Source organism: Juglans microcarpa x Juglans regia, chromosome 1D, assembly GCF_004785595.1.
Source record: "Juglans microcarpa x Juglans regia isolate MS1-56 chromosome 1D, Jm3101_v1.0, whole genome shotgun sequence".
Lineage (NCBI taxonomy): Eukaryota > Viridiplantae > Streptophyta > Magnoliopsida > Fagales > Juglandaceae > Juglans > Juglans microcarpa x Juglans regia.
In genome coordinates, this window is record NC_054594.1 from 3924197 (window position 1) to 3939998 (window position 15802).

At 35.5% G+C, this 15802-nt stretch overlaps 1 protein-coding gene across 1 annotated transcript; it reads left to right on the forward strand.

Annotated features, from left to right (window-relative positions):
• Positions 1 to 5731: 5731 nt before the first annotated feature.
• On the forward strand, positions 5732 to 12068 carry LOC121253086 (sulfite exporter TauE/SafE family protein 3-like). Its single transcript, XM_041152983.1, has 12 exons — positions 5732 to 6198; positions 6365 to 6524; positions 7462 to 7662; positions 7865 to 7929; positions 8028 to 8067; positions 9221 to 9282; positions 9389 to 9475; positions 9734 to 9784; positions 10183 to 10404; positions 10884 to 10977; positions 11126 to 11266; positions 11620 to 12068. Exons 1-12 carry the CDS (start codon positions 5965 to 5967, stop codon positions 11700 to 11702), a joined length of 1440 nt encoding a protein of 479 aa, XP_041008917.1. The 5' UTR covers positions 5732 to 5964; the 3' UTR covers positions 11703 to 12068.
• Positions 12069 to 15802: the final 3734 nt, after the last annotated feature.

The following is a 15802-nucleotide window of genomic DNA, read 5'->3' on the forward strand; positions in this document are numbered from 1 at the left end:
TGTAGAAGATTGAAGTGCACTTGATGTGCAATCTGCACAAGCCCAAAACCCATGGAGAAATAACGGACAACTTTTCAAAGAAAACATGCAAGTATCAGACACCGTTGGACCCAAATCATCCGGTTGCTCTGAAACTAGACTGCAAGTCCTCAATTTCCATAACGTCAGGAGGTCTCGTTTGCATTTAAAATTTATCTCAATTCATCTTAATTAATTTTATCTTATTATTATAATTTTTTTAAATTTTTACAAAATATAATAAAAAATTCAAATTTTAAAATAATTTTTTCAAATTTTCATATAAAATGTAATAAATAATTTAATTTTTATTCTACTATTCATAAAATATCACAATCTATCTTAACTCATTTCTGAATTCAAACCGCTCTTAATCTTTTGAAGAATCAAGTTGAGAATCCTATCACCTGTTTCACTTCAAAATTAATGTTCATATGCCGATAAAAACTTCACAGTCCTGCTATTGTTATCAGTAATATTAAAAAAATGGAAAAAAGAGCAAAATGCGACAGAAACATCCCAGAAAACTGAAACGAAGCAGACGAAAGAAACATCAGGAAAATATGATCTTGCACATCAAAAAGAACACCGTCAAAACTCGGGGATGCTCTCGCTTCCTAAACCAAATAGAATCTCCACGTAAAAATTTTGATTTTCAATTGTTTCTCATTTCCCACTCATTTCCCATTACCCACCTCTCTCCCTTTCTCTCTCCAAAAATAGCCTCTCTCACTCTAAAATAAATTTTCACACCGGTATATTATATACACAGATCCTTAGGGTCTTTCTCTGTATTATATACACAAATTGGAGGAGGAATTGAGGAAGATCGACGCGTTTAAACGCGAGCTTCCTCTCTGCATGACTTTATTGAACGATGGTTGGTTTTGGATTTTCTTTCCTTTATTATGCCATTTTTTTGGAAATAGATTTGGTTTTTGGGATGGGCTTGGATTTAAGAGGTTTCAGATAGGCAGGCTTCTTTTTATTTATTAATTTGGAACTAAATGATACAATATTGGAGATGGGTTCTTGGGTTTTGATTATTTTCTTTCTGTGAGTATTTGTTCTTATACATATGAAAAATCTTCTGCTAGGAACAGTTTTTTGGATTCCTGACAAGGGTTTTAGATTTTGAACATGTTGATCAATAAAGTTATGTTATTTTGACATTTTTCAAGTTATGTTATTTTGACATTTTTCTCTTTTATCTGTACGTGTGCGCTTTTGTAGCGTTTCGAGCTCTGAAGGAGGAGTCAATACAATGCATTGAACCAATTGAGGATCAACCACTAACGGAGGAGTTCATACCACTGAAGAAAGATTGTGATTGATGTGAAGAAGCCAAGAGAGAAAAAGACTACAAGAGTAAGAAGAATTGGATGAGAGCTCATTTCAGCTCTGGAACACTGATGAATGATGATCATCCGATTCATCCCTCTATTGATTGTACGAAACATAACGCCAAATCAGAAACGAAGGTATAAAGAAAAAGAGAGAAGATTCAAACTGGTCGGGTGTTCTTTTTCATTTTACACCCTCCAATAAAATTTTAACACGCAAGAGATGCATGTGATTTATGGTGTGCGTCGAGGAGAGTTTTATTCGACTTTTCCTTCTCCTCAAGCTCTCCCCTCTCCTCTTCCTTTTTCCTCTCTCTTTTCTCTCTCTCCCTCTCAAAACTGTAACTCAGAAATTGTTGTTTGAAAAAAATTAGTAAAACACCGTAACGTGACCAACAAACCTCAAGGGACATAGCACCCACAAGAGAATAAGAAAATAGCCTCAACAATATCTATTCTGAAGTATCCAAAATTACTGGACGATAAATAAATAATCACTAGATAAATGAGTGCATCTCCATGGCCATAAAGATCTCACCAAAGCCATAACGTGAGAAAGGACATATCCATTATGCATCTCAATTTTTTTTTACGGGAGAGCAACTGAGTGAGATTAAATGTGGACTTCGATGCAGACATTCGAAGGAGAGAGAATATTTTAGTGTGAGAGAGAGAGAGTGAGTAGGAGTAGAAAGGCTCGAGCCCGCTCAACCGGGGGACGGGGGGGAGGAGGAGGAGGAGAGAGAGGAGAACAGAGATAGGGGAGCCTGGGAGGAGATGAAATTAAAGCAGATTCTGCATGCAATTCTATTTTATTTTTGCTAGAATTCTCATGTGTCTTGTGATTATTGGTAGGTGGAAAATAATGAAAGTCACCCGACTGGCTGCTAGTCTCTCAATTCTTTATGTCTTTGTAGACCATGAAAGTCCATGGGACTTCACCAAAATTTAATTGCCAATTACCCGACAATCTGATTGAAATACTCTGTGGGAATTGATGTTTTATGTGGTTGGGAAAGACCATTCTAGTCTTGTAAAAATAGGGTTGAATGGGTGGGATTTATGTCATTCTCAAGGCATATTCAGGTTATTGCGTTGCGAGCAAGGAAGAAATGGAGGAATTTCCAATTCATGGGATTTTGCATATGCCATTCAAGACGATTCATTTAATTAAATTAGTTCATGTCAGTGTCGGTGCACTTCAGTCCGTAAATTCGACTGAAAGAATCATTTTCCTAAAAACTTTGATGATATATAGGACCTAGAGTGGAAGGGAGATATATACATAAAATAAAATTCATAACATTCATAGTTTTCAAAAGAAATTTATGGAACAAAACTAAATATTCAATAAATACTATGAGATTTAGTTCACTAGTTTATCTTTCACTCAGGTCTCGTTCACTTTTATAAAACTTTTTATCTCATCTAATTGTTATAACTTTTTCAAATTCTCACACAATAAAATAAATAATTTAACATTTTCAAATCCTTAAACAAAAATAATATTAATAAATATATTTTTTAATAATATTTTATTTAACTTTTATATCAACCTATCTCATCTGTAAAATCAAACAAGGTATTTCTGATAATCTGATCTGTTGCAGTCTATTTCTTTTTTTAGAGATAAGGTGAAAACACGCAGTGTGGGCTGTACATTGGGCTGAGGTGATCCGAGCCCAATCATAATCTACGGATGAGAATCAATTCTAACTTTCAAACACTAGTCTTTAAGCCCAATACAAAGATCTTTGCTTAGAACAGTAATAAAATAAAAAATTTAACTATTTTTTCTGTCAATTAATACGAAAGATTTTTACAACAATAATATATTTAGCACGTCAATAAACACACCGTTACAACTAGAAAGAAATGTAGTTAGGATGAGACAGCCATCGAATCTACGTGGCCATATGGATGTGGGGTCAGGAGTGTGACTGACTGTGGGAGTGAACGTAATGTGCAAAGATTTTGTTGGGGAGTGGAAACGTAAAGTACTCATCAAGAAGCAGCCAATAACCAACTCATCGAAGCAGCCATGAAGCTTCACGGCTTATGCTTAAACCGCGTGGTATTTTAGCAGCAGCTCTCTACTACTCTCTCTCTCTCTCTCTCTCTCTCTCTCTCTCTCTCTGCTGACTCTGTTTGTAAGCATTGCAGTCATTTTAACCGGAGACGTTGGCGCCGATCCCAGCTACCTAGGCTCGTACTTCATTGTCTTCAATGCTTTTTAATTTGTGCTGCTTCTGAGAAATTTCCCGGAAACCTCATTGGCTACTTGTGTGTGTGTTTTTTAAGATTGACCATCATTCTACGTTACCTGGTTACTTTGCCTTGTTCAGAATAACAAGCAACATCTTAAATGTTTTATGCAAGCTTTGTTCTTTCATTTCATGAGATCTTGATGTGATGGGTAGAAGTAATTACTCCTATCACATGATGCATATTCATCATTCTAAGTCATGTTGTCCTTGTTAACGGAACATTGTTGAATGAAATAGATTGGACATAAGAATCCTTTCAAAATCTAGATAAGTTATTTCTAACGTGAGTCACAGATGAGATGATATAAAATAAGATGAATTGTCATTAAAATTAAAAGTTGAGAATATATTTTTAATATTATTTTTTTTTTTGAAATTTGAAAAATTTGAATTGTGTGAAAATTTAAAAAAATTATAATGATTAGATGAGATGAATTTAAAGAAATTATGAAAACAAGCGAGACCTTAGTGACTGTGATCAAGAGCACATACTGGTCAGTCCTAACCCATTAATCATCATCTCATGATCTCATCTAGCACGAAGCAAGAATTTTATTTTAATATCATGTTAAATCATTATTTATGATCAGAAACTTAAATTAGTAGAAACATTAGGAACAAATACCGTATCTTAAAATGGTAGGATGAAATATTTTAATAACATGATAATCAATCATGTATAAAGTTCATCCTTAGCGATAGAACAACGAAGACATGCACGTTAGTTAGGGGAAAATACACGAAGAAGGTCAAAAGGTAGGCGTGCAGGGAGGAATCGTTTTCAGAGTTATTTAAATATTAACAGCGGTTCATTAGCTTAGGGGCCCCTATAAAATTTTGGAAACAACTGATCCCAATTCCTTATCGATTGTAGCTGTGGCCAAAAATGGGGAAATAGCTATGAAGCTTCCATTTTAGTGGGATGATGATGATGATGCTGCTTCATTGATACTACCATGCACCCTTTTTTTACACTCCACACATTGAGCCGCGCTCAATGCATTATGAGTTTGGGATTAATAAGTAATCATTTACTTTGGTTAGGTAGAAAGGACAAGATCAAGATCAACTTCACCAACTCATGCGCTCTCTAGTTTAACCTTTAAAAAAAATATTTTGAAAGTGTTTTTTGGGAGTAAAATGATTTGTATAGTTATAAAATGTGCAAATCACGTGCATTCTTATAAAATAAATAAATAAATATAGAATTCATATAAAATAATTTATATTTTAATGATAGATCTTATTTTTTTCAAATAGAGTGCGCAATGCTTACACTCTATAAGATTGTATTTAACGTTCCAATAATTTTTGTAATGAAGAGATAAATAGTTATAGAATATGCTCTAATAATAACTAATATTGAGATAAACATTATTTACAGGCAATATTAAGCATTGTGAGATTCATATTGTATTATTTATCATAATTATATAAAATGTTTAATCAGTCATAGATGTCCCAATAATAGGAGTGCTGTTATGGTAATGATTTTGATCGAGAATTTCAACCACTAATCCATCCTCTCTCAACCCTTTTTGATTAAAACAAGAAGGAAAAACGCTCCAGTAGATACTCTAACAGCTTAGTGACTGATGCATAACATTACTCTTGTAAATAAATTTTGTGATTTTAATAATTTGTAAATAAATATTCTAATAAAAATTGAAAAAAATAAGTCGTTTTCTTCTTCCAAGTTTTCTCCCACAAACTTGGAAGAATGCGGTGAAAAGATGACAAATCTGGTAAATTGTCTCTGAATTCTACATTTCCTTCCATATGGAAATCTACCCTTATGATTGCAAGATTCAGAATGTTGAAGCATTGAAAGGAGATAAGATAGATGATGATTAAAAAAAAAAAAAAAAAAAAGAGAGAGGAGAAGCGCTACAAAATAAGAACTAATAACGGGGCATAATAGTACGAATTCAGAGGACAATCATTTTATTACTCAACACAACGCTGCCCAAATAAAAAGGACTGAAAAAAAAAAAATCAGACGGGTCAAAAGGCTTTTTCACATATTTTTATATTCAAATAATAATAAGAAAAAAGGTCCAAATCAGTAGGGGGATGGAAGAAATATAAATGTAGACGATAGGCGGGTACTGAAGAGCACCCCTCAGTTCTTGATTTCTTCGTGTTTCCCCCAAACCCAGTAGAGTGACTGTGCTCTCTCGCAGGGAAAAATAAGAAGAGAGACCATTTTAGGCCAAGGAAAAACATACAGCAAGAGTAGTTGTCAGAAACAATACATATATATATATATATATATAAATATATACTAGCTTTCTTCTTTCCTCGTTTGCTGGCTTTGCATACTCCTGTCTGTCGACATGGCTTGGACTCAGCTGAATCAGAGAGCTTTGGCAATGTCAACTGCGGCGGTTGCGTGGTTTTTGTTCGGGTGCCTAGTCATGATGAGCAACTTCAGTTGTGCAGAGAGAGTCTTGAAAGATAAAGTGCCTGAAAATTTTGTCCCCGAGAAACAAGACAGACCTGGATTTCTGCTTAGAATGGTTCATTTCTTCTGGCAGGGTGGGAAATCTTCTTATGAGCATGTTTGGCCGGTGAGTCTTCAACTGCCATTCATCTGGGTCTTAACTTTCTGGCACAACATTGATGTGCTGCTCTGTTTCATGCTCTATACTGCTTAAATGCTGATTTCTTCTTCTTCATTTATCTTTCATTTCAGTAATCTTCATGATTTTGATAGATAGTTTACTGGCTGGGCAGGAAATGGAGTTCGGATGGAAAATTGTAGTAGGAACAATAGTTGGATTCTTTGGCGCAGCATTGGGCAGCGTTGGAGGGGTTGGAGGTGGTGGAATTTTCGTCCCAATGCTCACTTTGATCATTGGTTTTGACCCCAAATCTTCCACTGCCATCTCTAAGTGTCAGTACTGCTTCAATTCTCTTAATTTCCACTCTTAACATATTGTTTTCAATGAGCTCTTTTAGAGTAAACTCAAGAACGACTTGCAGACATGCATGCATTTTGCATTCCTATATCATCCACACATACTGAGTTACATATGCAAGAAAAGAATGAGCATGCATGCATGCATATTCTATTACAAAAGATACTTAGATAAATGCATGCATGAAAAGCTAAGTTTAGTTTACTTGACCTTCTACCCTGCCAAACAGGACGCCCCTGTACATATTAGCTATCAGGCCATCTCTAAAGATATGTGGTAAATTAGAACCAGTTTCGGTTATGCCTGCCTTGAATTCAATTATTTAATTTCAAAGTGTTGAATCGAACCAACTTATAATTCTGACAACTGATACATATTGGTATATTAATCAAGTGATACTGCATCATTCTTAATTTGTATCCCTAGTTAGAGATTTAGAAGATTGGGGAGGGACAAAGTGTATGGTGGTCATGCTGATATGTGCACTCCGCAAGTATGCTACTGCCATGTCCACTGGGGAAGAAGATTAAAAAAAAAGAGAGATTCATATCATATTCTCATTTAAGCTTAGTTTGAAAACATATACTTTATATATGATTTTAGAATGCGTGAATTGTATTTTCTTAATTTTGAAATACTCAATTCAAAATTGTTCACGAATCATCTGATTGAATCAGTGGTTATCCGATTCCATATATGATTTCGATTTTTAGAATCTTTTGCAAGACTAAGGTGCAAAATAGATTAAGATGTGGTATAATTTCATAAGTTCATTTGAATGTTTCCATCCAATCCAAATTGCAAGGAGGCCTAGTATAGTAGTATAGCATTGCTTTTAGAAAAGTCAAGGAGGTATAGCATAATTAGACGTAATCATCTGTCAATATTAAGACCGAAATTTCATGGGCGCAGGTATGATCATGGGTGCCGCGGGATCAACAGTATACTACAATCTGAGACTTAGACACCCAACATTGGACATGCCCCTTATAGATTATGATCTGGCATTGCTCTTCCAGCCCATGCTAATGCTAGGAATTAGCATTGGTGTTGCCTTCAATGTCATGTTTGCTGATTGGATGGTCACAGTTCTGCTTATCATCCTTTTTATTGGTAGGATCAATGCTCAAACAATCTGATCTCCACTTTTGTTTTTCCTTTGCACTTTTGCCCTTTCATTTTGCACAAAATGCTTTTGAGATCAGAATCTTACATCCAATTTTTCATTTTTTGGGTAAGAGCAATGGAGGTATGAATCATTTTTCAAGTTAAAATAATCACACTAATGCAATTACACTGAAATTATTGGTGTCAGGTACATCAACGAAAGCTTTATTCAAAGGTGTAGATACATGGAGGAAAGAGACAATGATGAAGAAGGTAAGGTTTTTCGGTAACAAGGCATTATTAAGCTTGAAATGGATTTCCATATTGTCTGACTTACTAATGAAGTGACGCACATGCTGCTTGACTTTCAGGAAGCAGCTAAGCAGTTGGAATCAGAGGCAAAACCTGCTGGTGAGTACCCGTGGTCGTCTCCAAGCACATTTTTCCTTTAAAAAATCTGTACTTCTGATATATATCATAATTAAGCTTCGGAAAAAAAAAAAAGGACATTGAGATGCAACTAGCAGGGAAAACATTGATGATAATACAATCTAATCCACTAAAAACTCATGAAAGTTGAACATATAGCCTTTCTTCAGTTATAATTTACCATTGCTTTCTGCTTTTGAGCAGATATCAATCTGGAGAAAAAAATCAATCTCCTCATATCTAAGCTTTCCATATGACCTTCGAAAGGGGAAAAAGCTTGCTAATAGATAGAATCTATATCAAACTCATCAGAAATTGAAGATATGATTGAGGAATCTAATCATCTAATTCATTATTTTCCAGCCAATTGCTTGGGCGTCTGACCAAAGTTATTTGGGCAAAGGGATCTATAAAGAAGTTTCAATATATTAAAATGCAAAACAAAAGCTCTTCATTTTAGAACTCTGTGGTTCAAATTTTAATGGGAGTGAAGAATTAGTTAGTTTCTCCAACCTTTCTGTTTACCTGCCTACTTATAAGATTCATAGGATATTATCTTAAAAAAGGATGAACACTATGATAACAGCTGCACATTACAATGCTGGCATGACAGCCAGAGTCAAACTGACTCACATCACCATCACACTCACAATGTGATCAGAATTCTGGTCTCACTAGTTATCAGGGAATTGGTCTACTCTACACGTATAAAATAGCAATTCTGTTACACATAATACAGTTCTCTACTCTCTAAATCACACGAAACAGAAAAATAACAGTGAGAAACATGCTGATATACCCAAGCTGGTTTGTTTGCCCACTGTCTACACATGCTCACATAATACTTGTCATGTAAGAATATATTAACCCTGCCATACTAGCTGGTTTGTTTGCCCACTGTCTACACTTTTGCGAATTCCTAGAGTGAATATTGGCCCAGCAAATTTCTTGGCAGTGTTGCCACCAGAAGTGATGAGACTGGCAAACTGTGACAATTCCAATAAATAATAATAATAATAAACCTTCCTGGAAACAACAAAGCATTAGCATGAAAGGAAATCAAAGCATCAACGGAGAGAAATTTCCCCTGAATAATTATTAGTTGAGTAGCTTGTGCTGAACTCCTGAACTGCAGATGGCTCTGGAGAAGAATACAAAGCACTACCAAGTGGTCCTGCTGATAACCAAGAAGAGGAGGTGAGTGCAAGAATGTCTGATGCAGGAATCTTCTTCCCAGTTTTCTTGATTACTTTGTTACTCTTGTTGCTATTGCTGTCAGACTAACTATCACCATATCATCCAGGTTCCCCTAGTACGCAACATATATTGGAAAGAAGTATCAATGCTTGTTTATGTCTGGGTGGCTTTTCTTATTGTTCAGATTGTTAAGGTAAGTTATTGGGCTCTGAAGTTTCATACAAGCAAGTACCCTTTCCAAGTGTTTTATCTCTCTTTGCATTTATAGTCAATGAAGTTCACTGTCACAAATGATTTTTTTCATTGTCCTAATTTAATGTATTTAGAGGTAGAGGTCCTTGGCTTCATAGTGCAAGTAGACCTGTCTTGCTACTTCATCCGCCAGTTCAGTTGTTTGACTGTCACTACTCACCCTGAAGTTGCCTTATGTTGCTATATGATCTGTATGCAGACATATACAGAGACCTGCTCCATCAAGTACTGGGTTCTGAACTCCTTGCAGGTAAATTTAGTAACTAAAATAGTCATATTTCTTCAAGATACTTCGCAGCACATTAAGATAAACAACGGTAAAAGTAAGATGATTATATTTTTCTAGCTTACATAAGCATCAAATACAACAATGAAACTAATGAAAAGATTAGATAATCCTAGGAAAAAAATTATCTTGTAAAATTACGGACCCTAAATTACTCTTTACATGGATAGAAGAAGCAGTGCCAGTACCCCTAGAAAGGAAGGACAGAAGCGAACTGCTCCACTACTGTAGTGAGCAGATTCTTTTCTGATGGTAGTTTGAGAATCATGAACGCAAGACATGGAAAAAGCATGCTATAATTATATAAATATCACATCTTCCCAGGATAAATCTATTCAACATAATAGTTTCTCTCTCTATAGGTACCAATTGCTGTATCAGTCACACTTTTTGAAGCCATATGCTTATACAAAGGAACCAGGGTGATTGCATCTAAGGGAAAGGAAGTCACAAACTGGAAGTTGCATATGATTTTTCTATACTGTAGCTGTGGTATAATAGCTGGTATGGTTGGTGGACTGCTTGGGTTAGGAGGTGGTTTTATCTTGGGACCCCTTTTTCTTGAACTTGGAATTCCTCCTCAGGTATCTTCAACATTTTTTTATGCATCTACTACTCCTAATCCTCTTAAAGAAACAATGCTGTGTGATCGTTAAGCCTGGTCAGATGGTTAATTATTGGGTAGAGTGGGATTATGGCAGATCTTAGGTATAAAACCTAGCATAGATAAATAAAGGGGAGGTTATGAAACTTAAAAGCAATTTTTACAACTAGGACAATAGCAATGGAGAGAGTTCTTGAGGTGTTATAAATGTTGTCGGAGCCAAATCCAGCTAGAAGTGTGAGACTTGAGCCTTGCTACCTATAATGGTATGGCCCGATAAGAATGTCGAGAATGCAAGGTGATGCATGAGATCCCATATTAAGAAGGAGTCTGGCCCACACGTGACGACAGATTATACATTGACTAGTCCTTCAAGGAGTATAAGCTAATATGTAGCTTGTACTTCCTTGGGCTTTCTACAAAAACTGAAACCCGCTTATAAGTTTGCACGTTTTGCAGGTAGCAAGTGCCACATCAACCTTTGCAATGGTATTCTCATCCTCCATGTCAGTTGTACAATATTACCTTCTCAACCGTTTCCCAGTTCCATACGGTAAGTAAAATCAGAATTGATTCTTACTAGTAGAAAAGGTTTTGTGAACAGGAGGGAAACGAATACTAACTATAGTTCTTGCCAATTTAGCATCAGATCTCTTTTCTACTTCAGCTCAACCTCATATTCAGCTTACTCTTTGCTGCAGCCTCATATTTTGTTTTAGTTGCAACAATTGCTGCCTTTGCTGGTCAGCATGTAGTGAGGAAGATAATTGCACTTCTTGGCAGGGCATCAATAATCATCTTCATACTAGCTCTGACAATATTTGTGAGCGCAATCAGCTTAGGTACATGGCTCTCTAGCTTTCCATGACATAAATGAAAGTTATAAAACAACAGACAAAGTTTTCCTCCAACCCATCTATAAATATGACAAGTATCTATTAAACATGTGACAACACGTACTTTTTTCAAAAAATTTCCATGTGTCCCTTCATTAAAAAAGTATATGCTTCATTAAAAAAGTATATGCTTCATTAAAAAAGTATATGCTTCTCACACAATCAAGAGACACGAGCCAATTTTTTAAATGGGTTAGAGAAAACTGTCCTAAAACAACATATATAGGAAGACATTCCAGCTTCTTGTTCCTATTTTATGTTCATACTAAGGTGCTAGCTTTTTCTGCTGCATATTACAGGTGGGGTGGGCATTGCAAATATGGTTGAGAAGATGGCAAATCAAGAATATATGGGTTTTGAAAATCTCTGTCACCATGGTTAACTATGTTGTGCGGCGATATTGCTACCTCTCTACTTCGGCTCTACATGGTCACCTATTTTCCCATTTGGTTTCAAGCAAAAGATCACGGATTGTCTATGCTACTAGATGCTCAATTCATTATATCAGTCTCTCGTGAAACTTCACCACAGTGCCTTTCTATTTTAGCTTATTGAAATTTGTTTTACTGAAAACATTTCCATGATCCAAGAATTCTGTAAGCTCATTACTGAGCACAAATAACACAAAATTTCAAGCTTTAACATCATCCATCCATCCCTATGCTCCTTTTAGATTAGATGGATCTCTTCATTGGATGTCAAATCACAAGTCTAGAATTTTGAGAATAAAATAAAAGGTTTTGTTTCAGATCCTTGTATACCTGGCGAATTGCTTTAAATTTTCCCAGCAAGAATTTCAGACTGCTAGAGTACAATTTCTTTCATATTTGAAGCCTTGCTCTACAACTATAATTGTGGCTCCTACATTGAGGAAAAGTAAAAAAAAGCGGTGAGGCTGGTGGAGATTGAAAATAAATGTGAACTTTTAACTTCTCTAACTAAAAGGGAGAAAAAATTCAAAAAAATTAATAAGATACGAAAAAGTCTTGAATAGTGAAAAAATTAGAATTTTGTTACTCATCATTTCATACATCACACAATACACTTATTTTTATTTATTTGTTTATTTTGGTTTTATATCTCCTTGTTATGAAAGTATTAGTTTTATTATGAAAAACTAATAATAACTTTGTGATAAAAACCTTTTTGTTTCTTTGTTATAAAACTGTCAGTTTTGCACCCAAATAGAAAAGTACATTTATCACAAGTCTCGCAGTTTGATATCAACCACAACCAAATCGTACAGATCAAAATGAAGCACAAAATATATCAAGAACCGAAAGAACAGATATCAAGAAAAATAGAAAATAACAGAAATATAAACTGCCAAAGTAAATAAAATGATACAAGGAAAGAACACACCGATATACGTGGTTCGATCCTAATGGTCTACATTCACGGCAGGAATGGCCTCAGAGAAGCCACAGAGATCTTTATTTATAAAATACTTCACAGAGAAGCCTCAGTACACCAGAGTTACATAACCCCTCAGAACTCACAAGAAATCGCACTAATTTCTTATCTCTAAGAGCAAACCTTAGAAAGCCCTAGAAACCCTAGAATCGCCTCCCTCCTCTGCTCTCTCTCTCTCAGACTGCCGTATTTACACAAAATGAAATCATCCTCCTAGGGTTACAAAGAAAATGAGATATATATATATATATATATATATATGTATCAACAGATGCCACCACGTGTAGAGATCCAACGGTTCAATACACATCCTCTCAGATTAAAGAAGTCACGAGCATCCCACGTGCTTTCCTTATTAACTTTGCCTTATAAGCACCAGGTAAGTCAGATCGCCCAATTGCACATCTATCACTTAAATACAATTAATAAGAGAAAAACACATTAGTAATAAACAACAAATAAAATGTATTGACATACATATTATACTTATAAGCACCACGTTCTTCTACTCATCATCCATACATCGCATATTTAGTAAGCAAAAAATTAAAAAAAAAAATTATGTATGATATGTGGTGTGCGAATGATGAGTATAATTTTTCCACTAAAAATGCAATAAGTTTGCATAGAATGAAAAAGAAAGTGGAAGCTTCTTCCTCTCTTAGGTGAGCTACTCCAAGTTGGTGCTTTGTTTTGGTGATTTGGGGTGAGAAAAAGAGGTATGATATTGTTAAAATAAAATCTAAATAGTTAAATTTTTATTTTTTTAATTAATTTAAATTTTTGTGATAAATGTTGTTTAACAAACAAGTTCTTTTATTTTCAAGCCGATATATAAAATAAATCATCCACATTACTTAAATTGTAAGACTTAATTTGTAATATTCAAATTTTAAAATTTATCTTTTAAATCAAATTATACCATATAATCACTTTACTAGGAGTATTATACATACCGACTTGAGAATAAGATTTTTCTTAATAAAATTATGGATAAAACTGCAATATTGATTCAAGAGGAACAAGTACAAATATCTTGAACATTTGCAATTCATAGGCTTGAATAGGGGTGATACCCGCCTGGGTGGGGGTGGGGTCGATCCTTCCCCGCACTCCGCCCCTGCCCATGCGAGGGGTGGGGTTTTCACCCCCGCACCCCACCCCCGGGTTGCAGGGGCAGGGTCCCTCGCCCTGGTGCCGAGAGGCCAAACCTTCATTCGCCCTCCACTCCAATAGTGTCTATGGCCCAATAGGCTAAAAAATTATTTTTGGGTCCAAAAGTGACAAAAACACTTTTTTTTTTTTACCCAAATTGTAAATTTAAACTTGTAAATATGACCATAATTTAAAAACTAATAACATAGTTTTTAAATTTGCTAGTGTATATTTTGTGCAAGTTGTAGGACCTGTTTGAGGTTGCGGTAGGAGTATTAAAAAGTACTTAAATAATCTTAAAAGTTATTTAATGGAAAAATTAGATTGTTTGAATGTAACATATTGAAACACTTTTAATCTCAAATAAGCTAAAAAATACGTTTGAGAATCACAAATGTGCTTTTTTTGGATAATGTGGAACATAATTTGAATTTTAAAAAGATTTTCAATTGATGAAAATATCCATACAGTTTTTTAGATAATTACAATTTTCAAATTTTAAAAAATATGGTCATAATCTTTAAAAATTTAAATAATCATAATTCTACATCATAAAGTACCTTTTTAATTTGTTTCCAAACAAAGGTAACATATTTAAAAGTATTTTAAACATATAGTCACCAAACAATAAATAACTATTTAATAATATAACTTATTACTTAAGTTATAAACTATAAGTCCTAAAGTTATAAGCTATATTTCCTGCAACAATCTCAAACATGCACGTAGTGTAATAGGTGTGGTCTTTATATAAGAGATCAAGACAATACATGTGTCTCACTTAAATAATGTGAAACTTTTTTATTGCCTGACAAGGCAATTGCCTAACAATACAAGAGTCTCACATTCCTTAAGTGAGACACTTGTACTGTCTTAGCCTCTTGTATAAAAACCACACCAACTACACTACAATTTGTGCAAAGTATTTAAGTAAAAACTATACATAATACATATTACTATATAGTAAAACTACTAACATATATTTATAAATATGTAACTTATAAAAAAAATATATTTATAAATATGTATATATAATCTAAAAAATAAATAAATATGTATATATATGTGTGGGGGGTGGGGCGGGTGAAATGCTGGTCGGGATTGGACCCAGCCTAACCTAGCCCACCCCCCGCCCCAATTGGGGGCCCAATGCAGGGTAGGTGGCCTCGCCACCTACATTTGGTGGATGGGGGTTCACCTCACCCATGCGGGGGCAGGACAGACGGGTGTGAGATAGTGGGGTGTGGCCTCCACTACCCACCCTTAGGCATGGAACTGCACCCAATTTTTTTTTCCCAAAGTTTTAACCACAAGTACCCAATGGTTCAATTAGGGCTGGGCTCCGACTCCGTTGGAGTCGGAGTGCTAGTTTTCGACCTCTGACTCCGACAAGAGTCGGAGCCAAATTGGAGCTCCGACTCCGACTCCGAATTGGAGTTGGAGTCCGACTCCGATCAGAGGTCGGAGCTCCAACCTCCTATAGGAGCTCCGACATAAGATCGGAGCTCGACGTGCGTTCGACGTGGCGCTCGAGCGGAACTCTTTCAGAGAGGTTCGCTCGACTTCCGCTCGACGTGGCGCTTGAGCCAATGTTCAATACAACGTGTGCTCGACTTGCACTCGACACCTCGCTCGAGCGCAAGTGTATAGTAAAAAAAATTTCGGAGTCGGAATCGGAGCTTCTTGGAGCTCCGACTCGACTCCGACTCCGAATAGATATTCGGAACTACTCAGAATTCCGATGACTCCGTCAGGAGTCGGAGCGGAAGTCGGACGGAGTCGAAATTTTCAGAATTTTACACACCCCTAGGTTCAATGACAACTCGTGCAAATAAATATCTTCATTGACACCCTTCCTTTCTATCAGAAATCGGTCCATAAGGGAAATTCATGTGTGCTCAAAAGTGTATTTTA